General features: G+C 63.2%; 1 protein-coding gene across 1 annotated transcript in view; it reads right to left on the reverse strand.

The window, feature by feature from the left end:
- LOC132015584 (SCO-spondin-like) overlaps positions 1-25,951 on the reverse strand; it is a 52,120-nt gene that overhangs the window by 10,180 nt on the left and 15,989 nt on the right. The window contains 46 exon segments of the mRNA XM_059396156.1: positions 483-650; positions 815-1,024; positions 1,509-1,664; positions 1,837-1,878; positions 2,004-2,227; positions 2,411-2,571; positions 3,858-4,024; positions 4,382-4,581; positions 4,691-4,787; positions 5,120-5,320; positions 5,581-5,751; positions 5,842-6,033; positions 6,146-6,192; positions 6,719-6,888; positions 7,918-7,997; positions 8,100-8,270; positions 8,396-8,602; positions 8,771-8,823; positions 9,462-9,556; positions 10,829-10,974; positions 11,216-11,347; positions 11,641-11,811; positions 11,962-12,008; positions 13,014-13,266; positions 14,032-14,196; positions 14,519-14,692; positions 15,667-15,758; positions 15,905-16,030; positions 16,113-16,242; positions 16,383-16,505; positions 16,625-16,804; positions 17,542-17,706; positions 17,788-17,970; positions 18,720-18,863; positions 19,134-19,250; positions 20,286-20,343; positions 21,104-21,191; positions 21,672-21,825; positions 21,900-22,053; positions 22,650-22,747; positions 22,843-23,028; positions 23,342-23,446; positions 24,529-24,583; positions 24,710-24,863; positions 25,457-25,607; positions 25,715-25,897. Coding sequence (XP_059252139.1) covers positions 483-650; positions 815-1,024; positions 1,509-1,664; positions 1,837-1,878; positions 2,004-2,227; positions 2,411-2,571; positions 3,858-4,024; positions 4,382-4,581; positions 4,691-4,787; positions 5,120-5,320; positions 5,581-5,751; positions 5,842-6,033; positions 6,146-6,192; positions 6,719-6,888; positions 7,918-7,997; positions 8,100-8,270; positions 8,396-8,602; positions 8,771-8,823; positions 9,462-9,556; positions 10,829-10,974; positions 11,216-11,347; positions 11,641-11,811; positions 11,962-12,008; positions 13,014-13,266; positions 14,032-14,196; positions 14,519-14,692; positions 15,667-15,758; positions 15,905-16,030; positions 16,113-16,242; positions 16,383-16,505; positions 16,625-16,804; positions 17,542-17,706; positions 17,788-17,970; positions 18,720-18,863; positions 19,134-19,250; positions 20,286-20,343; positions 21,104-21,191; positions 21,672-21,825; positions 21,900-22,053; positions 22,650-22,747; positions 22,843-23,028; positions 23,342-23,446; positions 24,529-24,583; positions 24,710-24,863; positions 25,457-25,607; positions 25,715-25,897 — 6,546 coding nt within the window.

Genomic DNA, 25,951 nt, shown 5'->3' on the forward strand with positions numbered 1-25,951 from the left:
AAATAAATAAATAAAATCTTAAAAAAAAAAAAAATCTCTCTTAAAAAAAAAAAGAAGCAAAGAAAGAAAGACCAATAAGGAGCCAAAGCTGGGCGGGCCGTGTCTGGCTCCGCCCACATGCCAGGAGCAGGCGCGTCATTCCTCACTATAACCCTCAAATCCTTTGGAAATCTCCACCGGCTGGGGCTGGGTGTGGGGCTGGGCGATCCTTCGGGAGCTGGAGGGTGGGCAAAACTGGGAGAACGAGTTCTAGTGCAGGGCGGAGGCAGGCAGGGGCATGGATCCTAGCAGCTCTGCCTCCGCCACAGCGAGCTCCCGCCTAGCGCTGCCTCCTGCCATCTACCCCTGCAGGGCCCTGGTTTTCCCAGCTGGTCACTGAGTGTCTCCATCACGAGGTGTTGTGGGAGTTGAATTAGGGTTGGGAGGGAAGAGCTGTGTAGAGCGCAAAGGCCACCAGGGATGCCATGTCCCCACTGCCGTACCACAGGGCAAGGGATTGCAGAGCCGAGCGTGGTGCCTCTCCCCAACACAGGGGGCACCCCCATTCTTGGGTGGGGGGCTGGAGCAGCTGCGGCTCCTCAGGGATCGGCCCCCTCCACAGCTCCGGTCACACCAGGACCAGGGACTCCAGCGTGACCAGCCTCCAGGCACTGCATGGCAGAGAGAAAGGCCACATGAGGGGTCTGGCTCAGGCACAGGTGCCCCCACCACCACCATGTACCAGGAGACCAGGACAGGGTCCTGCGCTAACACAGAAGCACCACAGGGAGGGGCCCGGGAAGGGCACACACTGGTCCCCAGCAGCCCTCCTCACCCGGGCAAGCCCGCAGGTTGCAGAAGCGGCGTTCCTGGTAAGCGGTGAGAATGTCGGGGCACCAGTGCCCGCCGGGCCCCGGGGGACGGTAGGCCCGCAGGCGGCGCTGCTGGCCTACCCCGCAGCTTCGGGAGCAAGGTTCCCATGGGGCCCAGGCGGTCCAGGAACAGTTTCCAGCCACACAGCCAGGGCTGGAGCATGGCGGCAGCTCTGCGGGCGGGGACAGGACAGGACGGAAGGGAGAGCTGGAGCCAGCCTTGACTCCCCCGCCTTAGCCCGAGTGCAGACCCCCGCATCACCTAGGCCACCGGGCCCTCCTCCAGACCTTCAGGGTCTTGTTTCGGATCTGATACTGGCTGCTGTGGGTGTTTGGCAACTAGGATTCAGGGGGCCTTGGTCCCAGACTCACCAGGATGCTGAGGGGCGGGGGAGGACTGGCCCGTGTGGGCAGGGCTCCCCATCAGCTGCATGGGCTGGTTCAGAGCACCCCGGGTCCAGAGTCACACATGGACTCCTGACTCGACCTCAGGCTGAGAAATCGGTATTTGCTCCAAGGGTATGAGATGTTGGGGTTGGAAGGTTGGACATGGCTTGGGGGTCAGAATGAGCTGCTGGAGGGAGGGTGCTGGGCTTAGAGGGGACGGCCGGGGATCCGACATGGGTCAGGGTCAGAGCTCAAGGCTGGAAGGCACACCTGTGCAGGAGGGCAGGTTGCAAGGGCGCTCCTGGGAAGGGTCCCCGCTGGTGCAGTTTGCCAGGCAGAGGCGAGTGCGGCTGCGCCAAGCAGGGTGGGTGGGGTCTGTGCAGGTGTGAGAGCAAGGGGACCACGGGGACCACGGGCCCCAGCCGCCTACAGGGAGAGGAGGGAGAGGCATCTCCTGTTGAGTCAGCCCTGGGCTCCTGGCCTCCCAGAAAGCAGGGCTGGGGAGGGAGGGGGCTCTGGGCTTATTTTCCCAAAAGGTGGCCGTGTGTGAGTGGTAAGGGAAGCCTGGTGGGGGGGGAACCCATGGAGTCTGGGCTACCTGGAAGACTTGTCACTGGCTCCACTGTGGACCCTCCAGCCCCTGTGCCAAAGAAAAGCCGAGTTCTAAACCCACCACTACCTGATTCAGTCCTTCCCTCCGCTGGGTCTCCCATGAACTGTCCAGGCCCCGAGCACAGCCAGACTAGCCCTTCCTGCTTCCCTCACCTGGGCAGTCCGGGCTGGGGCAGTACTTGAGGTCCTGGAGGGGTCCTCCGCAGCCCTGGCTGCCTGGAGCGGGGGAGGGCTGCGCACACTGGCGGCTGCGGGTTTGGGTGCCCAGCCCACCACAAGAGCGGGAGCATGGGCCCCATGGCCCCCAAGGACCGAAGTGATCACTAGCCTTGGAGCAGTCCGCCATGGAGCAAGACAGCCTCCCATGCACACAGGAGCTGCGGAAAGACATGGGGGTGAGGGGCCGGGCAGGATAGACCCTGGGAGAGAGGGGTGGGCAAGGGTCTCCACCCCGAAGAGTGAAGAGACAGCCACGGTCGGTCTGGCTGGGCAGGGGCAGGGCAGCCAGTGCCTCCCCCTCCCTGGGATCCAAATGTCCCCCACTCTCACCACCCCCTTACCAGTTCCTGCAGCCCATACGAAGGCTCTGGCCTGAGCCCAGCTCATCCCCAGGCCCAAGGGTCTGACCGCCCTCTCCCAGAATGGGGGGCCGAGCCGCAGGGTCAGCGCCAGCCGTTCCCAGCTCCTGTAGCAGCGCCGCGGTGAGCACGCAGGGGCACTCCTGGCAGGGTGGGAGCAGAGGGGAAGTGGCCATTGCACAGGCCCAGGGTGGCTCCCTGCACCTGGGCACTGCTGCGAAGGGGGGCGGGGAGGAGGTGCATGGGAGGCTGGGGGGTTCCCAGAAGAGCAAGTGGGGCTCTGTGAGTTGGGGGCATGAACGTGAGAGACTAGTGGCCGTAAGCTTGACCCGAGACAGCCAGCGGCTTTCCTGCATACAGCACTTAGCTAGGACCCAGGCAGGGTCAGCAGAGGCCCTTACGGGGTGGGACTTGGAGGGGTCAGGGAAGTGGAAAGAGCCTCAGCCAGGAATCGGACACCTCGTTCCTAGCTTTACGGTAACTGGGTCCCCTTCCTTCCCTGTGGCTCTCGCGGCAGCATCAGCTCTATGTCAAGCAGGTGGCTGCTCAGACTCTTCCAGGCATGGCATTCTGGAACTCTGGGTGGGGGCAGCCACTGGACACTGGCTTCAGGATTAGGATTAAAGACCGGGAACGATGGGCGCCTGGGTGGCTCAGTGGGTTAAAGCCTCTGCCTTTGGCTCAGGTTGTGATCCCAGGGTCCTGGGATCGAGCCCCACGTCGGGCTCTCTGCTCCGCGGGGAGCCTGCTTCCTCTCCTATCTCTCTCTGCCTGCCTCTCTGCCTACTTGTGATCTCTCTCTGTCAAATAAATAAAATCTTAAAAAAAAAAAAAAAAAGGACTGGGAACGAAATCCCCACGCCCCTGGAGAGCTCAGCAGAGCGCAGCGGGCACCTGCCTGCTGTCTGGACCCCATGGCAGGAGACCAGGAATCTGGGGCCAGGCAGAGTCCAGCTGAGGGTATGCTTCCCCAGTGGGGTGGCGCAGGGGGCAGTCAGGACCCACAATTCCCGGCTGCGGCCTCGATGGCGCAGGACACATGGGGCGTGGCAGGAAATTGGCCTGGGGAGCAGGGGGAGCACCCGGCCACACGCCAGTCACGGGTGGCTCCTCGCTGGATGCCATGCGGGAGCCGGGCGCCAGGGAGAGCCACTGCGGAAGAGCAGGAGCCCAGACCAGGCCCCGTTCCGGAAGCCAGCGACATCCTGCGGCAGTGTCACCCCAGCTGTCCACTGCCTGACCCACCAGGCAGCTGAGGCTACAGAGAGCCTCGCAGGCCAAACACTCGCCTGGGGTCACGTGAGGGAGAGGGGTGCTGTCCAGAGGACAGGTTCTGCAGGGGTGAGCGGCTGCAGGTGAGAGGGAGGAAAGGCAGTGGAGGGGAGGGGAGGGAGGGGGGCCTTGGGCTCCCCGCTGCATGGGTTCTGACCTGGACACAGGACAAGCGGTGCTGGAAGGTGCCCATGGGGCAGTGGCAGCCCTCCTCGCAGCCAGCAGAGAAGCAGCCAACCTGCTGAGTGACGTGGGCACAGGAGAAGGGGCACCCCTCACCGGGCGGGCACTCCCGGTACAGACGTCCGGCCGGGCAGCCTGCCTCTGGGGCAACACTTGGGTCAGGGCCCAGCTCTGGCCTGTGCTGCCCAGAGCGGTTACTTCTATACCCACCCCATGCCCCCATGACCTGCTTCCTCACCCCAGCACCCACCCTCCCATGGCTCCCCAGTTGTGCCCACGACAGCCTCCCTGGGGTGTGCCCCTCAGGACCAGTGTCACACCCTCCTACAGGTTCCCCTCCCTGAATCTGGCTACTTCCTCCTGCACTTGCCCCAGGGAGAGGGCAGCCCACAGGGATGGGGTGAAGAGGTCAAAGACACCCCTGAATCCATGTCAAAGACCGACATGGGAATCCGAGTTAAGTCAGAGCGTGAAGAGCAGAACCGGGTTGGGGCTCACCTCGGCAGACCTGGGTGTGGCAGGTGCGGCTCTGGCGGGCAGGCCCAGGGCAGGGGGGCCGGGCACATCTCCGGGAGCGGAGTTGCTCCCCCCCTCCGCAGGAGACACTGCAGTCTTCCCAGGGCCCCCAGGAACCCCACATCCCAGGACCAGGGCAGCCAGGCACCTCCCGGCACTGCAGGGTGCCCTCCATACAGGTGCTGGGGACAGGGAGGGGGACCTCAGAAGACACGACCCTGGCCACCTCCCCCCTAGGGCCCTACTGCCCAGCTCGGCAGCCTACTCCCCACCCTGCTTCCCTGGGCTCACCAGTTGTCACAGGGCCCAGTCACCACCTCTCCGGGTTCCAGCCTCTCCCAGGAGCTGAGCCCAGGCCCTGCGGACCGGCTCTGGTTCTCAGGGATCCCTGAAGGCATGAGTGGGGGGTAGGACTCCAGATAGCTCAGGGTGCCCCCCACCCTGAGTCCCTCCACCTCGCCCACTGCCTTCTACCTCCCTCCCTATCATTCTTCAGCCCCTGGTGCTCCTGGGCCTGGGAGATGGAAGCCCGAACCCGAGGCAGGCCCGGGACGCCGTGGGAGGTCCGGGAGATGAACGCCCGGAGCATCGCAGGGGACAGGCAGCCCGTCCCCATCCTGCCGCTCCAGGCTGGGCCCCATGGGCAGAGGCCAGGCAGGCAGGCACTGCAGTGCCTCGGGGGGGGAGGGTCCCTGGGAGAGGACAAGGGGAAGCACTGACCCATGGCTCCAGGCTGGTAGTGGCAGCGGCAGCGGGCGGGAGGCACACAAAGGCCATCCTGCGACAGCTGGCCGGAGGGGCACCCACAGCTGGGCCGGCAGCCCGCCGGACCTGGCTGACATATGCTCCCAGGAGACAGGTCCTGGCAGGCGCGGGGACAGGCCCACCCGCATGGGAGAAGACTCTGGCCACCCTCACAGTCTGTGGCAGGAAGGAAGCAAAGACAGTGAATGCTGAGCGGGGCCCAGCCGGAAGGATCCCCGCACGCAGGTGGCCAGCCCTCTGGCCACACCCCCCTACCTGCTCTGGCCTTCCACCTGGCCCCAGGATTACAGGGTGAGTGATCTAAGGGCAACCCCAAGAAGGAAAGGACGTGCAGGTATATACTGGGGCCAACGGTCAGAGGCAGTGTCTCCCTAGCCTTCTAAGGGACCCTCCCAGACCTCCGCAGAAGCCCTCACCTGGGCATTGTGTGGAATTATCCTGGCAGGGGCGACTCTGCCTGTAGCCCCCAGGGCAGGGCCTGCCTCCCTCAGGGGTGGGGGGCCAGATACACTCCCGACTTCGCTGGGACTGCCCCACGCACGGGTCACAGGGAGACCACGGTCCCCATGGGCTCCAGACTCCATCCGCTGTGCCAGGAAGACAGAACCAGCTGTGCCAGGAGGACTAGGAGGCGCCCAGCCCACTGAGGTTTGAGCAGACTAGTGGGGGCATCTCACCTGGGCAGTCAGGGGAGGTGGGGCAGCTCTCCTTCTGATGCTGGGCCCCTGCCCCCCCTGCTTCACCAGGGCATGGGGTGCCCCCGTGCTGAGGAGCGGGGCAGGCGCAAGCCCTGGAGCGGGTCCTCGTCTGACCCCTGCAGGGCTGGGAGCACGCTGTCCACTCCGACCACGAACACCAGCCACCCGGCACTGCAGGGGACATGGAAGGGCACTGGGGCACAGGCATGCCTTCCCCAATTCCAGCCCTCTCAGTGGCCCTGGCCACTTTTCCTCGCCTCCCTCCGAGCTGGGACATACGTACCTGGGCAAGGCAGGTCTGTGCAGTTCAGCCTCCCCTCTGAGCAGGTGCTGGGCAGGGCACACAGGCACGGGAAGGAGAGCAACAGCTCAGCCCTGCCCCTGCCTCCACGCGCACCCCTCCTAAGCTGCCTCTTCCCTTCCCCTTCCCCCCATGCTCCCCTTTCCCTTCAGGGTCTCAGATGCCCCCGCCAGCCACTCTCCAGAGCATCTAGACCCTACTGTCTGTCCTATTCAGGGACCCCTCAGCTGTCCCGTGGGCTCCCTGCTGGTCACTGGCCGGTGTGTCCTACTGAGGAATGACCAGAGGCCATCTGCTGCTGATAGGGGCCAGACAGTGAGGAGGAACACCGTGCCTGCCACCCTTCCGTCCCCTCTGAGCACACACGCAGCTTGCCATGTCTCCCAGAGGGCAGACACAGCAATCTGGCTGCCTCGGTTTCCCCACCCATCGGTGCCTGCCTGCATCTCCTCGGGGATCATGGGAGTCTAACCTGCAGCAGCTGAGACCCAGGAGAGCTCAGGTGCAGCCTGCCCTCCTCCCAGGCCCCCGCAGCTGCCCACGAGTCCGCCTCACCAGTAGTTGCAGCTGTCGGGCCCGGGAAGCCGAGCCCCCGGCCGGTGCCGCTCCCCGCTCAGCAGGTCCAGGCAGCCGCAGTGGCTGGGCGACACGCAGAGGGCCCCGTCGGCACTCAGCACCTGGCCCGGTGGGCAGTAGCAGCCGGGCTGGCAGTGCCACACACAGTGCTGGGGAGGCCACAAGGGAAGGCCCGGGTGAGCAGGAGACAGGGCCGAGGGGGCCAGGAGGGGTGCTCTGCGGAGTGGGCGTGGAGCCACAGGGAAAGATGAAGGGAAGGAGGCACGAGATGAAGGAGGCAGAGTGGGGCAGGCGGGGAAGCTGTCGAGCTCTGGCTCACAGGCACTACCTTCAAACACAGTTTCTCCCTCCTCCCCACCCCAGCACAGAAGTGGGGAGGGGGGACGAGAGCCTTCAGGAAGGCCCTGGTGGCTGGGGGGAGGGTGTCCTCCAAATGTGAACCCTGTGGAGGATTCCATGGGGGACCTGGCCAGTACCTGAGAACCAAGGCATCTCCCAGACCTCCCCAGAACGTAGGACAGCACCACAGAAAGCTGGCTGAGGGCACGGGGTCACCTGGGAAGGAGCTGGGGTCCCCTGGGGAAGCCAGGAGTCAGGCCCAGGCCCTCTTCCCCTCCCTGCTCAGCCCCTGTAGCGCCTCCCTGACCGCTCTTAGACGCCCGCGCAGGGCCTCATGGCACCATCCCTCGGACATCCCTGATTTGGGTCTGTTCCTCTCCACACTGCAGGCTCCCTGGTGCCATCGGACCCTGTGCGCCTGCGTGCCTCTGTCCCTCTCCATGGTGCTGGCCAGGCGTTGAGGGACGTCGCCCCAACCAGCACACCAATGCATACACACGTGCACACGTACTCTCACACTCGGGGTCCACACACTGAAATGCTCGTGGTGTTTAGGATGATCTAGTGGGATGATTCCTTCATAGGTGTTTATGTTCTTTTTGTAATAAAATTCAGGAAGGCCTGACATAGTGAATGCAAGGTTGCTGGATGAGACTCAGACAGCCTCTGGAACAAACAGGAGCCAGCCCGGTGGGCACAGATCCCACTCCTCTCCACCAGTGTGAGGCGGCCCCAGGTCCAAAGGGGTCATGACCCAAAGCTGTAACCTCCCCTCCTGCAAAAGGAACCCTTGGGGCCGGAGGTCAGGTGGAGGTTCGTTCCGAGGGAGCTGGACTCACCAAGAGGTCGTCACAGGAGCGAGGACAGGCAGGGCCACAAGGGCTATACTCCGCCCCCTGAATGGCGGTGCAGTTGGTCACTGGGGAAGGGACAGGAGGGGCTGAGAGCTGTGTGGGTGGTCCACTCCAGCCCATCTCTCCAGAATGCTCCTTGCCCCTTGTCCCCCCATCCTGGCCGGTACCTGGGCACGGCAGAGCCTGGCAGACCTCTCCTTGGGCCTGAGGCCCCTCGCAGTAATCCCCCAGGCCCTGGGGTGGAGGCTGATCACAGGCTCGCAGCCGGCTCCGCAGGCCTCCCCCACAGCTCCGGCTACAGCTGGACCAGGGCCCCCAGGGCCCCCAGCCCCCAGCTCCTGGGAAGACAACAAAGGAAGCCGTTCTTGGGGTGGGGGTGGGGGTCGGCGGGGGGCCAGCCGGTACAAGACAGCGGGTATCCCCAGAGCGCGGAGGGCACCATCCTGGGCACCAGGGGACTCACGGTCACACCCTGGCAGGAGGCAAGGTTCTTCCTCAGCATCAGGGCCTGGGCAAAGTGGGGTAGGCCAGGTTGGTGGGGATGGCAGGGCCAGGGCGGACGGGTCCATGGTGGGAGGCCCGGAGCAGAAGCGGTGCCGGTGGCGTCGGGCAGGGCCACAGGAGGCTGAGCACTCGCTCCATGGGGTCCAGGGTGACCACGTGGGCTGACCTGGGGTGCACAGGAGGGAAAGGCAGAGCGGGGACGGAGTGAGCGTGGGCTGGAGGCACTGGCCTAGGCAGAGCGTACCTCCCCCCCCCACACACTCCAACCAAGCTTTCCTCCCCTGATAGGGAGCTGGCAGGGGGGCACCGTAGGGCGTGGGGGCCCCCTTCTCACCCTCCTCACAGGGCCAGGAGGTGCAGTGGGTGATAAGCCCAGAAACACAGGAGCTGGAAGAAAACAGCAAAAGGTCACAGGGCTGTCACAGGCGGACGCGTGTTCCCGCAAATTCCTTCGTTGACGCCCGAACACCCAGGATTCAGAATGTGACCTTATTTGGTGAAAAGGTCTTCACAGAGGTGCTCAAGTTACAGGGAGAGCACTAGGGTGGCCCTGGTCGAACATGACTTGTGTCCTACAAAGGGGACATCTGGACTCAGCGCAGATGTGCATAGAGGGACCGAGGTGAGGAGGGGGCCACGAGGAGGAGGTGGCCCCGGGAAGGCGGCATGCAGGGGTGGGGCCCAGGCCAAGCAAGAGCCAAGGATCACCAGCAGCCACAGAACAGCAGGGCCTGGAGCAGATTCTGCCCCACAGCCCGCAGCAGGACCCACACTGCTGACTCCTTGATCTGGGATTTCTGGTCCCCTGGAGTGTGAGGGGTCCCACCCCGGGTCTGCGGCGCACAGTGGACCAAGACAGGTGGGAGGAGAAAGGATGGGCTTGAAGGGCATGGGCAAGGGTCTCCGGGAAGGGGACAGCTCTGCCTGGGGGGCAGGGGACAGCTCCACTGGAGGCCGGCATCCCCGGGCGCTGAGGGGGGAAGCAAGGTGCTCACGGGTCACGGCCACGGGTGGGGGGTCCTCACCAGTTCTCGCAGAGACGAAGCACCACACTGCCCGGGGGATAAAGGCGCCCCCCATGGGCGCAGGGGCAGTCCTGGGAGGGCACACACACGTTGTTCTGGAACCAAAAACCTTCCATCATCTTCCGGATTCCAGGTGGGTCTGGTCCGGCCTGTTCCCCACAGTCAGAACCCAGCACCCCTTCCCAGGCTCCCACCCTCCAACACTACCCACACTCCTTCCACAATCAGCCCTCCTGCTCCCACCGCCACCAGCGGTTATGGGAACCGTGGCGAGGGGCGTGGACCCCCAGTCTCTGGAGCGAAAGGCCATCTCCGACTGCAGGACAGGGACTGAACTGTCAAACGCCCCTGGAACCAGCTAACAGAACACGCACCTTGCGATGTGTAGGACAACAGTGTTTAAAAAACAATTGCACATTTCATCAAGAAAAGAGAAACTGATGAAGTTACACATACATGGAATTTGGACAAAAGTTGCTACTGTCTTAAAGTTTAAGAAACTGCCACCCAATAGCACATGATTCAAAGTCAAACGTACTGAGGTGGGTGCCAGGTCCTGGGAGGTACCACAGCCTTTTACGTACCCCAATGGTGAGGCCCGTTATCACCTCAATTTGACAGATGAAGAGACAGAGGCACAAGACTACACAGCCCGAGGTCACAGAGCTCCTAGTAGAACAGTCTGATCTGAACTCAGACCCCACTGGAGTCCGGCCCCTTGCCCACAGCCCCGGCTTCAGTGGCACCTCTCTAAGCCCTCCCCACTGCCGCACAAGCTTCTGTCCAGATTCCATGGCCCCCGCCTCACTTCCAGCCTGGTTCCCACTGCCTTCCAACAGTAGTGCCACCTCTAGCTCTCCACACCCTGCAATCTCCAACAGTCCAGTCAGGAACACCTCCTCCAGGAAGCCCGCTGCCACTGACCCAGCCCCTGCAAGGCTGCCTCCCGAGCTCCACACTATGCAAAGCTCAGTTCCTGTGTGGGGATGGTCCCATCTTCATTCTAGGCGCCCTGGTCTGGTTTCCCCAGACTAGAGGCTCCTGGAGGGCAGAGTCTACTTCCTCCCCACGGTGTAGCCCCCCTATGACTAAGCAGGCCAGGCGCTCGTAAAAAGCCAATAACGTAAGAGAACAGAGCGCTCAGGTAGGCACGAACTGTAAAGATCTTCTCGACCATCATCATTTCACAAATAGGAAAAGAGAGGCTCATGGAAGCATGAATGTGACTCATGCAGGGTCACCTGCTGGCTGCTGGCAGAGTGGAGCCGTGACCCCTGAATTCAGTGCTTTTCCCTTGACTCTGAAGCCCCATGACCTTGGTTCTGCCCCTGCCCAGGTCCTGTGGTCAGGTCAGGGAAGACACTCACCAGCAGAAGAGTTCCAGATGGGCAATAACAGCCAGGAAGGCAGGTCTGGTTTGTCCCTTGAGGGGCGCTGAGCTCCGCACAGGAGGCAGGGCCCTGGGCACAGTCCAGCCACCGCTTGCCCTTCGGACACATGCCAGGCACGGGCCCTGGGGACACAGGAATTGACAGCCCAGCTCAGGCACAGTCAACTCTGCCCCGGGCTCCCCACCAAGGAGAGGCATTGGTTCTAAGTGTGGCCGGAGTGGCGGGGGAGGGGGTCGCAGGAACCCATAGGAGCTCTGAGAGAGGGGTCTCTGGGGTGACAGGGAGGGGTTGACAGGACCCTGGGTTGGGCGGGATGATTATGGAGGTTCGGGGAACAGTGTGGCAGGCGGGCACGGTCCTCACCAGCGCAGGGTTGCAGCCCACAGGCAGAGAAGTCCACACGGCCATTCAGGCCACCGCCCCGGGTGCGGTTCCGGTAGCCGCCGCCACAGGGCACAGAGCAGGGGGACCAGGGGCCCCACTCCCCACTGGGACCTGGGGTGGCAGTCAGGTCACTGCGAGCCCTACCTCCCATGCCCACCACACCCCCGCCTCCACCCAGACACCCTAGGGCCCCCTCTTCTCACACCCGCGGCATCATGGCCCACCGCGCGAGGCCTCACTCCCTCTCAGCCCAGAGCGGGGAATGACTCTTGGCGCTCTCTGGGGACCTTCCTGGCGTCTTTAAGGGTAAATCCTTGCACCTCTCTTGGGGTCTAGGGGAAGTGACTGGGGGTGTTACTGGCTCCTGTCCAGAGGATTCTGGGGGCCTTGGTCCCAGCTCTCACCCCGACACGGCCGCAGGCTGCAGAATTCGGCCTCCATGTTAGGGCCCTGGCACGCAGCACCCCCGAAGGCAGCGGGGGGCGCAGTGCCTGCCCGGAAGCGCCGCCGAAGGCCCACATCACAGCTGCGGCTGCAAACACTCCACGGGGTCCAGGGGCTCCAGCCACAGGAGACTGCCAGGGTGGGGGTGAGGAGGGGCACAGGGGCTGTGAAGCCAGGCCAAGCTGTGCCCGGGCCCCAGCTTCCCCAGAGCACCATCCTTTACAGCCAGCATCCTCTACACCCCTGAGGACCCACTGTAGATTCCTGGGCATCGGGGGTACCTGGGCAGGGCTCTGAGGTGCACGCCATCTCACCAGAGACACAGGTGCTGCAGAGAGAGAACCCGTCGGGGCCACAGTCAGGCCCTGCCCCGTGGGGCTCTGTGCACCTGTCCCCAAGGGGACACGGCCAGCACCACCATGCCCCCCGCACAGAAGAGAAACCTGAGGGACGATCTAGAAAGTAAAGCAAGTTGGTCCGTGTCCCCCTCGAACTTCAGGAGGTGACCGAGGCTTTTCCTCCGGTCCCTCCCACCCAGTCCCGCCCTCCATGGGCTCCCCGCTGCCGGGCACTGTGCTGTGCTTCCTCACTCACTCTGATCAAAGACTCACCTTTACGTACTTCATTCTGTTGCTAGTTACTACAGTTTGGAAAGGACTTTGAACAGCTCCTTAGGGCCAGGTAGGAGCGATTTAGAAAGAGAAGACCCTAGCCTGAGCCTCTTGGGAAGAACTGTGCACTTTCCTTCCCTTTTACTTCTCTCCAGTGGTTTGAAGCCCACCGCTCAAATACATGGAAATTCCAGAAAAAGAATCTAAGAAAGAAAAAGAAGAAGAGAAAAGGGGCAGAGGACAGGAAGCGTGTAGGGGAGAGTGGGGGGGGGGGCACGGGATTGGGAAGAGGAACATGAAGAATGGAGAAAATGAATTGGAAGTTTAAAAAAAAAAAAAAAGAAAAAGAAACAAAGAAACAAGTGTGGGGAGAAAGGGGGAGGGCGCCCCCTGCTGGAAGAGCCCAGTGTCAGCTTCAAGGTTTTTGAGCAGAAATCAAGGGGATCCCAGGTAGAGAAGAACATCCAGGAAAGGGAAGCCCAGGTGACTGGAAGGGGAGGCTAGAAGACCCTCTCCAGCCCCTGCTTCCTTCACAAATCTCCGCACTGATCTGAGCCTCAGTCTCCCTACAGATGCCCAGCCTGGAGAGCAGGCTTTGGTATTCCTGGGGCCCAGGCCTGGCACCATGGAGGTGAACCGACCCCCAGGGTGGGTGTCCACGCCTGTCCAGCCCTGGGCCACCAAGCCCCGTCCCCCATGCCCGCCGGACGCTGGTGGCCTACCAGTTGTTGCAGGAATCCAGCTGAGCCTGTGCTCCCGGGGCGTAGAGCTGCCCACGCAGCTGGCAGGGGCACTGACTGCGGGGCAAGCAGCTGGCGTTGTGCAGGAAAAGGCCAGGCGGGCAGGTGCAGCCAGAGGTGCAGAAGCTGGTGCACTCAACCTCAGGGTCCTGAGCCAGGCACAGCTGAGGGCAGGGGCCCCCGTCCCGCTGGCACTGCTCTGTGGAGCGGAACACCATGTCCCCCGGGCACTGAGCTGGACGGGAAGACAGAGTGGGTCACAGCATGGGCAGGAGGAAAGGGTCAGGAGAGGGAGGGGCAAGAGGAAGCTGCAGGCAGGGGACCAAGAAGCCAGAGGAAGCCCCTCCCACCTCCCTCCTGTGCAGGCTCACTCCTGCACCAGGAAAGATTCACAGCTTTGCCTAACTCTGACACAAACATCCTTTTATTTTTTTTTATTTGTTAGATTTATTTTTATTTGCAGGGGGTGGGGAACAGAGAGGGAGGAAGAGAGAGTCTTAAGTAGACTCCGTGCTAAGCTAAGAGCCTGACACAGGGCTCGATTCCAGGGCCCGAAACCAAGAGTGGGACGCTCAACTCACGACGCCACCCAGGCTCCCCCAACACAAATGTCTTTGAAAGCAGAGCAGTCCCTGGGCCAGGATGGGGCTCAATGGAGAAAGGTGAGGGAGATGGGGCCAGGGGCTTCTAAAGACAGGCAAGCTCTGCTTCTCGCAATTCCTGCAGTGAGTGGTTCTGTGTTTCTGAGCCACAGGCCTTCGAAGGAGACCTTGGGCGGGGAGGGGCAAAGAGCCTGAGCCCTGGGCCACAGCCCATGCCTGGTGCCCAGGGTACAGGAGCCAGAGGAGAAAGACGAGGAATTCGGCAGCCCGTTAGCTCAGGGTATGGCCTATCCTTGGAGCTGGAGGGCAGGGTTGTGGGAAGGTCGGGTGAAGAGAGGTCTGCATCCCCCAGGGCTTGTAGAGAAGGGCGGGGGTGGGGTGGGGGTAGAGGCTGGCACCTGCGCAAGGCTGCGTGTTGCAATCCCTGGTCTGGCTGTGAGGTCCCTGGCACTCGGGGTCGCCAGGAGTGGAACCAGAGCAGCGGCGCCCACGTATCTGGACGCCTCCGTCACAGGGGGCCGAGCAGGCGGACCACGGAGCCCACAGACCCCAGGCACTTAGCACTGTCAGAAAGAGACGGTGGGCGCCGGCGAAGGTGTGGGCAGGGGGTGGGGCGCAGGCGGCTGGGCTGTGCCCTGTGCAGGATCTTAACTGCAGCTTCTGCTGAGTCCCCACCCTGGGCTGGCCCAAACACCCCTTCAGGTGACACCCACCCTGTCAGTCACAGGCCGGGGGCAGAGGAGACGCTTCGGGACAACAGGTCTGCTCTAGTCCCTGTGCCCCCCACGCCCCAGGTGTTTAGAACCTGTGCAAGGGTCATTCTTCCCTTTTGCTCCTCATCCTATCCTGGTGCCCCAGCCACTCCCGGGACAGCGGGGGACATACCTGGGCACACAGGGGGGCTGCAGGCCTCCTCCTGGGTGGCCTCTCCTGGGCAGGATGTGTTCCCGGAACTGGGGCAGAACCGGGAACGACTGCGCCAACCAGGGCCTCCTCCCACGGCGAGGCAGCTCTGGGAGCAGGAGGACCAGGGTGCCCAGGAGGTCCAGCCCAGCCGCTCTGGAGGGGGAAAGGGCAGGCCTTCCACACAGGGGTCCTGGCAAGGCTAGGAGGCTTGGGAGGCTGGGTCGGGGCTGAGAAGCTGTGGGGGCCAGGGAAGGACTCGTGGAGACGGGGAGTGACTCTCTGGGCTCAGGCGCGGTCTCGGCCCCTCTGGGACCCCAGCCCGGGGCCAGGTCTCACTCGCAAAGCACAACCTCCTGCTTAGTCAAGCTCCAGCCCAGGCCACCTCCGTCTGTGGGCACAGCTGCACCTCATGTCCCCTACCCACCCACACATCTTCCCCCAGATCAAGACTTCCAGAGTCTTCTGAACACCGGTCCTTCACTCAGCTTCAACGCTGGGAGCCCAAGACCCCGCAGACACCTGTCAGTCGGACAACATGCTCCGCTGGCCCCTTCTTCCCACCCCTGCTGCAAGAGCCTGGCCCAGACCCACGGACCCCTGACCGCGCCCCGACTCCTCTTCTCACCCTCCCCGGGCCCCGCCTGCTCGGCAGTGTCTGCCTCACCTGCTCTGCTGGAGGGGACCCCGGGAAACAGTCTGGGCTCCTTCGTCTGGTGTCTGTGTTCTGATTGCCACCCTGCCCTGCCCCAGCCTCATAGGCTTGGCCAGAGGAGCAGCTTCACCCGCTTTCAGACACCCTGCTCCCCCAAGACCTGCCTGCTGATGGCACCCGGGCTGTCTGAGTGGGAGGAGGATGCTGCCTGGGCCCCACCCTCTGTCTGGTCCCCGACAAGGCCCCTGGCACCAAGGCTCCTTCCAGGGCTGCCTCTGAGACCAGAAGGCCACACTGACCACCACGCAGGTGACCAGTGGCCCCGGAGATCGTGCTGTGTTCCTAGGGCAGCAATTAAGAGGAGGGAGGCAAGCCTGGGGGGGTGACCGGGGGGGGGGGGGAGCCCGTGGTCCTTTAGAGGGGAGGGGGAAGCAGGCTCCTGCATCCTGGCTCCTGTCCCAGCTCCTGGCCGTACCTGTCCTGCACTCCACGTGGCAGGCCTGCAGCTCCTGTCTGTCGCCATCACACGGGGCACCCCCGGAAGCAGCCGGAGGGTTGGAAGGGGATCTGGGGGGAGAGGCATCCCCTGAACAGCCCCGCTCCTCTCCTGCCCGCACCCCTGTCCTCCAACGACCGGGCTCCCTGTGCTGCCTCCTTCCCTTCCTCCTCCCCCACTCCCCCACCCCTCCCCACAATAGCTCCACCCTGCGCACCTGAACCTGACCCTCACTCCAGAGCCACAGGAGCGGTCACAGGGACCCCAGGAGGACCAGGCCGACCAGCCGCAGGGCACGGGGCAGCCCCCAGGTTCACACAGCAGGGCCCCGTTCTCACACACGCTGCAGGGGAGGAGGAGGCAGAGGAGGTCGGACCGGCTGGTGGCCTGACCCAGGTCCTCCCCACCACGGCAGACACCCTCACCAGCGGCTGCAGTTGTCCAGGACGAAGGGCGCCCCCGGCTTCTTCAGCTCTTCACCCACGAGGCAAGGGCACTCGGAGAGCGGCAGGCAGCGAGCATCATGGAGGAGCAGCCCAGGGGGACAGCGGCATCCTGGGGTGTAGCCAGGAGGGCACTCAGCCCCAAGAAGGGAGGAATGGGGAGGGGGGGCTGGAGACGGAGGGCCTCCGAGCACCCCACGCTCCCCCTGAGGGCTCTGCCCGCCCCATTCCTGCTTGCTGGGTGTGCCTCACCCTCCACACAGGGCCCACTGCAACTTCTGTTGGCCTCCGGGTCCCAGCAGGAGGGCGGACACGGTGGCACCAGCCCCTTCCGGCACAGCTCAGCACTAACATGCACTCGGCCCGGCCCACAGCCTGGCGGGAGATGGACGCTAGGTGGGGTGCGTATCACAGGAGGCCCAGTGACCTTCCCAACAGCCCCACCCCCATGGGACCCCACTCTCGGGTGCCCCTGCCCGGCCCAGCTCCCTTACCTGCATCCCCTGGGCAGGGCTGCAGGGCACAGGGTGCCCTCTCGTGCGAGGCCCCAGGGCAGGGGGCACCACCATTCTTGGGCGGGGGGTCCACACAACTCCTCTGGCGACTCCGATGGCCACCCCCACAGGAGACACTGCAGGGCCCCCAAGCTCCCCAGTCAGCCCATGCCCCAGCCACTGTGCGGGAAGAAAGAACGGACGTGGACCAGGTCAGCCCAGGGAGACACAGAGGGTGCCGGAGAGAGCAAGCGGCAGAGACGAGCCTGGACAACGGCCACAGCTGGGTGGCCTGGGCAACGCCACAGCTTCCTCTCCTGTCCCGGGAAACCTCCCCTAGATGGGCGGACCGAAGCAAAGAGCTCTCGCTGCCTCCCAGGATAAAGGATCTGGTCGCAGGGAAAGAGCTGGGACAGTAGGACTTCTGGAGCAGGGCCCCTCTCGGTGGTAGCAGACAGAAACCAGCTTAGGAGTCCAGGAGTGGCGGCTCACAAGCCGCCCCTCCCACCCCCCATGCAGGAAGCCCCTCTCTGCAATGCAGATGCAAGGTGGGTGCTACTCCCTCAGGTCAACAGAACAGAAGGGCTCCAGGTCCTGGGCACAGTCTCTTAACACCCTCACTCTGAAGCGGGACAGGGTCTGCGGCTCTAGTTCCCACACTCAAGGTTAAGGACCAGAACCATTCAAGCAGGAAAAGGGCAAAGGGCAGGGCCAGGGGCAGGCTTCCAGACTGGCCTTCTGGAGGCACGAGGCTGGGACATCAGAAGGGGCTGTCCTCCTAGAGCCCCGGAGAGGAGCCTGGACCTGGTGTCCCCAGGAGGGCAAGGGCATCCCCCTCGTGTGGGTCTTGGAGTGGAGACCAAGGCAGGTGTCCCGTGCCCCCCAGGGGTTCCTGAGGAGGCCCGGGTGCTGGTTACCTGGGCAGGCCTGCACGAAGCAGGGCTGGCTGCGGAGCCTGTCGGACGGGCAGCTGCCCCCAGGCAGGGGAGGCCGCAGCAGTTCCCGGCGCTGGAAGGCGAGGCCCGGCCCACAGGTGCGGCTGCAGCCGCTCCAGCCAGACCAGGGCGCCAGCCCACAGTCCACTGTAGGGGGAAATGGGGGGACTCAGAGGAGGCTCACACAGGGGCAGGGCCCTCAGTGGTGTCCCCCAGCCAGGCACGTACCACAGCCGACCTCGTCTGAGCTGTCCTGGCAGTCTGGCCGCAGGTCACAGCGCCGCTCAGCCGGCAGGCACTCCCCACTACCGCAGCTCAGCTGGCTTGGGGAGCAGGGGGCTCTCGAGGCCAGCAGCCCGGCCAGGGCCATGGTGGGCACCGTGAAGGGCACAGGGCTCGTGGCCTGCGAGGCTGAGGGAAGGGGGCCACGTGAGTGATTCCTGACCCGGTGATAAACTGAGCCCCTTCAACCTCAGGCCAAGAACACTGCAGCTTGTTGGCTGAGGTCGTGCCTCCTGAAGCTTCCCGTGCCCCATGCAGGCTTCTCTCTGCTCTGTGTGGGTGAGAATGGCGGCGGCGGGGTGGGGGGTACTGTGCTTGCTAGAAGCCCTCACACAGCCACTGCTTGCTAAGGGCTCTGAGTGTCCAGAGAGAGGGTGTCTAGAAGAACAGCTCCTTCCCTCAGAGACCCTCTTCTTCAACGGGCGCTCCTAGGGGTGCTCCTTCCCTGATTGCGAGACTAGGTTTTGAGCAGAGCGATCCTCTTTGGATGGATGGATGGACGGATGGACGGACGGACAGATGGATGATGAATGAAGGGGAATGAGCGACATGTTGGAAGGCTGGAGGAGGGGGGTGGGTATTTGGATGGTGGATGGGTAGATGGACGGATAGTTAGAGGAATCCCCTCAAAGATCAGACACGGTTTATGAAACAGGCTAGGACTGGAAACTGTCCCATTTCCCCGTTGCACCGTCCCCCCAAACACACACATTCCTGGCTGTTTCTTTTCACTCTCTGCTGCCCACCGCCTTCTCACATTTCATTCCCAGATGAGCTCCGAATAGGAGGCAGCGAATTCCCCAAGCCCAAAGCCCTCTGGCCACTATCACCCCCATGACTTCAAACCCTCCAGGGTGCCCTGAGGGGCCCCTGCTTACCACAGTGCCTCTCGTCAGAGCCGTCCAGACAGTCTTCCCTGCCATCACACCACTGTCCCTGCTCCACGCAGCCCAGCACCTCACAGGGCACCTGGCCTGGGCTGCACCGCGCAGGTGGGAAGGGCTCCGGGGCGACGCTCTGGCCTGTGGGCACCACCGCAGCTGGCTGACGGGACACCTGCCCACCGCATCCTCCCTCCTCCCGACGTCTGGTGTGCCCCCACTTTCTCCCTCTCTCGGGACCATGGAAAAGTCGTGAGCTGTTTCAGGAGGTATGGTCCAAGTCCTTCCACAACCCTGACCTCAAGCTGTGCCACCTTGAGCCAAGTGGCTAACCCCTCAGAGCCTCTGTTTCTCCAACAGGAATGTTGTGGGATGCACGGGCTGAGCAAGCAGAAGACCACAGAATCTTACCAGCAGGGGCCACCGGGGTCATCTGGGATGTGGGGGTGGGGGTCACCATCTGCACAGGCTCCCCAGGACTCAAGTAAGGAGGCTCGGAGGCTGGGGCCCAAGTCACTGGCCCCTTCCCTGCGGGTGCAGGAGAGGGAGGGTTGAGGCCCGCCAGCTCCCCTCCCGTGACACGAAGCAGACCCAGGCTCTCGGAAGGGCATCCAGGCTCTGGGTGCTGCAGGGTGAGGACAGACCAGACCCCCCCCCCCCTTCGGAGGGGCTTCGGACCACCAATGAAGTAGGACTCTGTAGTCCAAGGAGCATGAGAGGGTTTACACGAAAGTAAAAAAGCACTTAGGTTGGAGCTGAGATGTGTCCCCGCCTCTCAAGGAGACACACGGGGCTGCTTCCAAGTCAAGGGGACAGTACGTTGTTGAAGGCCCTGCACCTGACGACTTCCTGGCAGCGACACGGAAAGGGGTTTGAGACTTCTTTGCTGACAAAAGATGAATGTTAAACGACAGCTGCTTTTCTAGAAGCAGATTTAGAACCATACTAGAATTCATGCCCCGGTCTGCGTGTCAGGGACGCAAGGGATGGTACAAGTTGCTTCATCTGCGTTTCACAGAGGAACGGCCCACCCTTCCCCGCCTCGCTCTGCGACACCTGTTCTCGGGCTAAGGAGCAGGTGACAGACCGGGCAGCCACCGGAAGGCCTGTACGTGACCAGCCGGGAGCTCCTTCCTCGCCCAGTTTAGGACCACGCTGACTTGGTGAGCCCCTCCTCCCTGTCATTTGCCGCCAGCAAGCCCTTCCGAAAGGGGTGCCTGGCCGCATTCGTGGGCGAGCGGAGGGCGCGCAGGCAGCATTCCACTGCCCCAGGGAGAGCTGTCCCAGCCAGGGGCCTGCGGAAAGCAGCCATGCTGAAGGGCCCGGGCTTGGCCCAGGGAGCCAGCCCGGAATGTCCAACGCTGGAATCCAGGAGAGTGGGCAGGGCAGGATTTGGCCCAGGTGTCTGTGGTGACCAGGTCTTCCTCCTGGAGGCAACCCTGCTCCACTGAGCGGTGTCAGGGGTCAGCAGGAGACTGACTGCTGAGATGTAACAGAGGTTTGGGGGGGCACAGGAGCCCCCCTGGGGCCTGGGGACAGGGGGCCGGGAACTTGTGCACCTACCTGTGGGGGGTGTGGGTGACGCTCGCAAGGGACGCCAGCGCTCAGCCTCTGCCAGAGCCTGTAAAGGGAGAGAGCTCAGTCACCCATGCAGCCTGGGCCCCAAGGGCAGTTCTGCCTGATGACTAGGTGACTAGGCACCCACTTATTCCCACTGGAGTGCTCCTTGGTCCCCCAGACGCTCCCCTGTCCCCAAAGTGCAGGGCAGAGTTAGGGAGAGGAGCCCCACTGCCCTGCACACCTCTGGGCTGGACACCCCAGGTACTGGGAGTTCAGGGGCTCTTCTCACTGCCTAGGATTCTGCTTCGGCTCCTGTGCCCCCCCAAACCTCTGTCTTCCCTAGCACCCATGCATGGGGGTCTCAGCACCGCGATCACTCTCCCCTCTGGGTTCCTGACGGGGCTCTTCTTCAGGGGGCTCCACATTACAGAACTCCCTCCTCTTTCAAGCCTTTCCCAGGAATCCTCGGGGGTCCCCGGGACAATCAGGGCTCTTCCCAGCTCTGAGCGCCTGAGGGCCTGGAGCCAGGCCGGCGGGTGTAACTTCACTAGCCAGCGGTGAAGACCCCTCCGATCGCCCCAATTCTCCAGCACAGGCCTTTGCCCTGTGTTTCTCGGCCGCTCCGGCCTCCAGCTCCCCATCCAGTACTGGGCTGGCCCCCAGAAGGCTCCCAGGCTGAGGCCGACTCCAGCCGACCAGGGATGCACAGGGAAGCACAGGGCAGAGAGGGAGGACTGCGGGGCAAGCGAACATGGCTGCTGAGGCTCCAGGGCCGGGGCTCCCCATGTCCCGCACTGCTGGGCCTGCTGCTCCCCACTCACCTCCGTGGGCTGCGGGGGCAGCGGTCCGGGCTGGGTGGAAGCGGTCGGGGCTGGGGTCGTGGCTGGGGTCGTGGCTGCGGACCAGACTCTGAGAAGACAAATCACTGAGGGACTCCAGGGGCTCTTCCAACTCAGAGCCCCCCACCCCGCCACCAGGCAGGGCACTCAGTGTCCTCTCCGGGCAGGCCCAGAGCAGGGCAGGGCTGGGGCACTCCAGCAGGGCACTGCCCGCTAAGATGAGACAAAGGGGACGCATCCCACTGGTCTTCAGCGTATTCACGCCCCTGGAAGGCTCGCAAAGCAGATTTCTGTTACAGGCTTGAGGGTCTGTTTCAGTAGGCCTGAGAACCTTCGTGGCTCATGACTTCTGGGGGACGCTGCTGCTGCTGCTACTGCTGGGCCGGGGCCACATTTTGAGAACCGCTAACCTCCAGACTCTAGGGAAAGGGCCTAGCATCTGAGAATCCCGTGGTGAAGCCATGGGTACCTCAGGGCTGAAGGCGGCGCAGGGCATCTCCCACAGGCCAGCCCCTCCACAGATAAGCTGGGCAGCAGGGCACCCCCATACCTGCCAGTGGCGGTGGGCGGGGGCGTGCAGCCCTCCTCATCAGAGCCGTCCTCACAGTCCTTCACCCCGTTGCACGGCTCCCCCCGTGGGGCACACTCAGCACCCGCACAGCGGCGCCCACCTCCTGGGCACGGGGGCGCCTCCAGTGGGGACACTGGTGGGAGGGCATGGCTGAGGGCTCCCGTCTGCCCCGCCCCCTGCACCTGCCCACCCCCAGCCCACCGGTACCTGGTGCACAGCCCAGCAGCTCCACCCATGGGGAGATGCTGTGGTTGGCGTCACGATGGCTGATGTGGGGCCACACCCTGACATGCTGTGCCTGCACCATCCGGCCGAAAGTCCGCACTGTGGGGGCCCCGTCGTCCGAGTTCGTAGCAGAAAGCTGTAGGGACAGGTGTGCACCAGGTCTGAGCTGGCCTTCTCTCTGGGCCACTGCCCTGACCCCACTGAGCGGCCACACCCAGTTCAAGCCCCCCAAACTTCCGGGCACAAAGAGCTCATGCTCTCCTGGCATCATCAGGCTCCTTCAAGACTGCGGGTTCTGGCCCAGGTGCCCTGAGGGTGGCGACCAGGCTGTGTCCGTTCATGTGTCCCCAGGGACACAGAGAATTCAGAGTAAATATGTGGTTATAGACTCATTCCTCCTGCTCTGTGAGGCTTGTCTCCCCAGGGAGGATACAAACCTCCTAAGGTCAGGGCTGTGTCCCAGCAGTTCCTGACATGGTCCTTGAGATCTTCAGTGAACTTGATGTCACCCCACTCCCCTCCCCCCACAGAGCTCTGCACAGCTGCCCTGCAGCCCAGCCACGGCAATGGCTGTGACACCACCCTGACAGTCCCTTCTACTGACAGGTGTTCAACAGGCCTCTAAGGTAGGAATGCCCCTCGGGGAGACTGGAAGGCCCTCGGGAACAAGGACAGTGGGACCCACAAAGAGGCATGGTGGGTCCCTGGCCCAGGAGGCTCGGGTAGCCCTACCTTGGCTGGGGACACGAGGTCAGTATAGTTGTGCCAGTGTAGACCGTCGCTGCTAAATTGGAGGGAGGCGGAGGCCCCAGCCCCCTGCACCATGATGCCTGTGGGATGGGGCAGCACAGAGCTGAAAGAGTCAGCCCCGCCCCCAGCCCACCAGCACCACCCATTCCCCCAGCCCCGCCCCCACCACACTGACCAGTGAGGTTCCTAGGCCGCAGCAGGTTGAGCTGCAGGAAGGGGGGACGGGTGTGCCTCCGAGTGCCCCGACCCTGAGAGCCAGGCCTCTTGGTGGGAGCCCCCAGGAGGACAGCCTGGGTGGGGGGCTCCAGCTTCAGGCTTCCCTCTGGAAGTCGGGCCAGGCCCAGCAAAGAATAGCAGGGGTCTGGGTGCAGAGGAGAGAGGGGCTGGATGGACTTGGAGAAGGGCAGAGGGTGGCCGGACCCTGCCAGGGGTACAGTCAGGAAGTCCCAAGAGGAGCTGAGGGAGGCCAAGGGCCCCGTGTTGACCTTGACCCGGGATGGAAGGGAGGTCCAGAAAGGGCAGAGTCAGCTTGAGCTAGGATGACTTCCAGATCCTTAGGATAACCGTCCTCCCACGGCAGGTGGGGATAAATCCCAGTGAGCCTGCCTCCCTCCCGGCTGGGCTACCCCTGGGTCATATCCACTTTCTGCTCCACGACAGCAAGTGGCCCTCACCTCCAGGCGGAGGCAGAACGTAGGTGACCAGAGGGGGTCCGATCTGGGCACTGAGTGCTGGAGAGGGGGCAGGAGTGGCCAGGAGGTGGACCGTCTGGTTCTCACCTATGTAGGGAAACTCAAGGTTCAGGAGGGAGAGACCTGCAAATAGGCTCACAACGGCCCCTGACCCGGCACCCAGTCCCTCCCCAGTTCTTGGAGCGCTTTCTCTTGCTAGACTTCCCAAGAGCTCCCAGAACAACCTCCCAGCTGGGAAAGGCCTGTCCTCCTTCCCTTGGAGTGAGCTGGGGGTTTCTACTTCCACCGAATATTTAGAGAACGTAGAATAAGGCCGCCAGTCTAAAACCATTTCAGGACCAGGACCAAGCAGGGGCAGTTCCCAATCCAATGCTAATAGGGGACCTTTCTGGGCACTATAAATGGGTATCTTTGGATGGAAGCAGGAGTTGGAGTCTAGCTCCCATTTGCCAACTAACTTGTGCAGTGAACAACCTGTACAACTGTGTATACTGACTCTCCTCTAGCCTCAGCTGCCTGTAGGTACACTTTACATACATGGAATCTGGACCCATAAATGCATTAGTTTTCAAGCCTTTGTGTTTTCCTGTTCCATTTGCGTGTTTGTTTGTTTAAGATTTTATTTATTTCTTTGAGAGAGATAGAGGTAACGACAGAGAACAGGAGCTGAGAGGAGAGGGAGAAGCAGGATCCCCACTGGGCAGGGAGCCCGACGTGGGGCCAGGACCCTGGGATCATAACCTGAGCCGGAGGCAGATGTTCAGCCAACTGAGCCACCCAGGCGCCCCTTCCAGTTTCATTTGTAAATCAATTTCCAAGAAAAGATACTCTTGAAAAAAAGTTCAACTTCGTCTTACTCGCTCTTAGGGGAAAGAGAAGGAACCAGACCTGGCCCAGCAGAACCAGAGAAGAGAAAGACCCCCTCGAGGCAGGAGGCACAAAGCCCCCCGAGGACAGAGGAGGCAGAGATGGAGACCTGACCTTAGGAGGGCAGAGACAAGCCCTTCCCACCCAGACCGCCCCTTGCTTCTCAGCATCCAGGACCCAGGCTCCCACCACCCAGGCCACGGGGGTAGCCATGGACCCCTGACTCTGGGGCTGCTGCTGAGCACCTGCCATCGTCCTACCCTCAGAGCACAGCAGGTCTGCCATGCCCCAGACCCACTCACCAGGCGGGGCGCAGTGGCAACAGGAGCCTCCTACTCCCTCCATGAGGACCCAGTCCTGCAGACACAAGAGTCGGGCTGGACGGGTCAAGCTGGCCACCCGCCAACCTCTGACCCAATCTATCAGCTGCCCGCAGCCCTGGCCTCTGCACGCTGCCCTTTTCCGCCCCCTCGGTCCCCTCACCTGGGGGCAGCTGCCCAGCGGGCAGTAGGGGGAGCAGCGCACCGTGCCGTTGTGCAGACACTGGCACACTCTGCAGGGGCCCTCTCGCCAGCGCTCCCCCACTGTGTGGGCCCGGCCCTGCTGCTCACAGCCCGTGCAGGGCTCCGTCCAGCACCTGGAAGAAGGGCCGCTGCTTGCCCGCCCAGTGGGCTCCCCCAGGCCACCAGCCTGTCCTGATTTACCTGGAGTGGGTGGCTTCCCAGGACTCGGGACTTCCAGTGACAGGCCCGGGAAAGCCCTGGGTCCACTGGGATGCGTAGTCTCCCTGTCACCCAGATGTTCCCTTGCCCATGAGAAACTGCAGCTGGCCCCGGAGAGAGGCGTGGGAGCAAACTGTGCCAAAACCCTGGCCTGTGGAGCCCATTTCAGAGGGGGCTGGGCAGGCGGATACGGCTACACCCCTGCAACCCCTCCCACTGAGCTGACCAGAGGACCCATACCTGCCCCTAGATTTCTGGGCTCCCCGCATCCCCCTTTCAGATTTGGAGGGCATAAACTGATGCAGGAGAAGGTCAGGGGTTCCCCAAAACTGCACTTGGAGTCCTGGCGTTGAGATTAATAGGGCTCAGAGTTGGGGGGCTCCTCATCAGGCTCCATGTTGCATATGGAAGCATCTCAAGTAAGAGAGAGCTCCCCAGCAGCTCCCAAACTGGGAGTCGGAAGTGAGGGGTAAGGGTCCCTGCAGGTGCCCGGGGTGGGTTCCCGTACCTGCGGGCCTTGCGGTGGATACCCCGGCACTGGCGACCTTGGCCGGAGAGGCGGGGGTTGTTGGGGCTCCGGAAGGACCACTGAATGTTCTGGGTCCCACAAGGGCCCAAGCACTCCCCCCAGGGGGACCAGGAGGACCAGCCACAGTTCACTGAGGGAGGACCAAGAGTCAGGTGCCAGAGGAGGGCTGGGGGCCCAGCTGGGTGGCCTGGGAGGGGACGAGGGCCCCCCAGGGAAGAGCCAAGGGTGGGGCCTCACCGGAGCAGGCTGGGTCAGGCCGACAGCGCTGGGGCCGTCCGTCTTGGCAGGTGCAGAGCTGGCAGTTGGCCCTGATGCGCTGCCCCGGCCGGTACCAGGTGTCGTCCTGCAGGCAGGGGCACTGCTGGGGCCCCACACACCGGCCCTCACTGTCCAGCACCTGGCCGGCAGGGCACCAGCAGCCTAGGGGAGGCGCGGGGTGAGGCTTCCCTGCAGACAGCTCCACCTGCACAGACA

The sequence above is a fragment of the Mustela nigripes genome, chromosome 4, assembly GCF_022355385.1.
Source record: "Mustela nigripes isolate SB6536 chromosome 4, MUSNIG.SB6536, whole genome shotgun sequence".
NCBI classification, from domain to species: Eukaryota; Metazoa; Chordata; class Mammalia; order Carnivora; family Mustelidae; genus Mustela; species Mustela nigripes.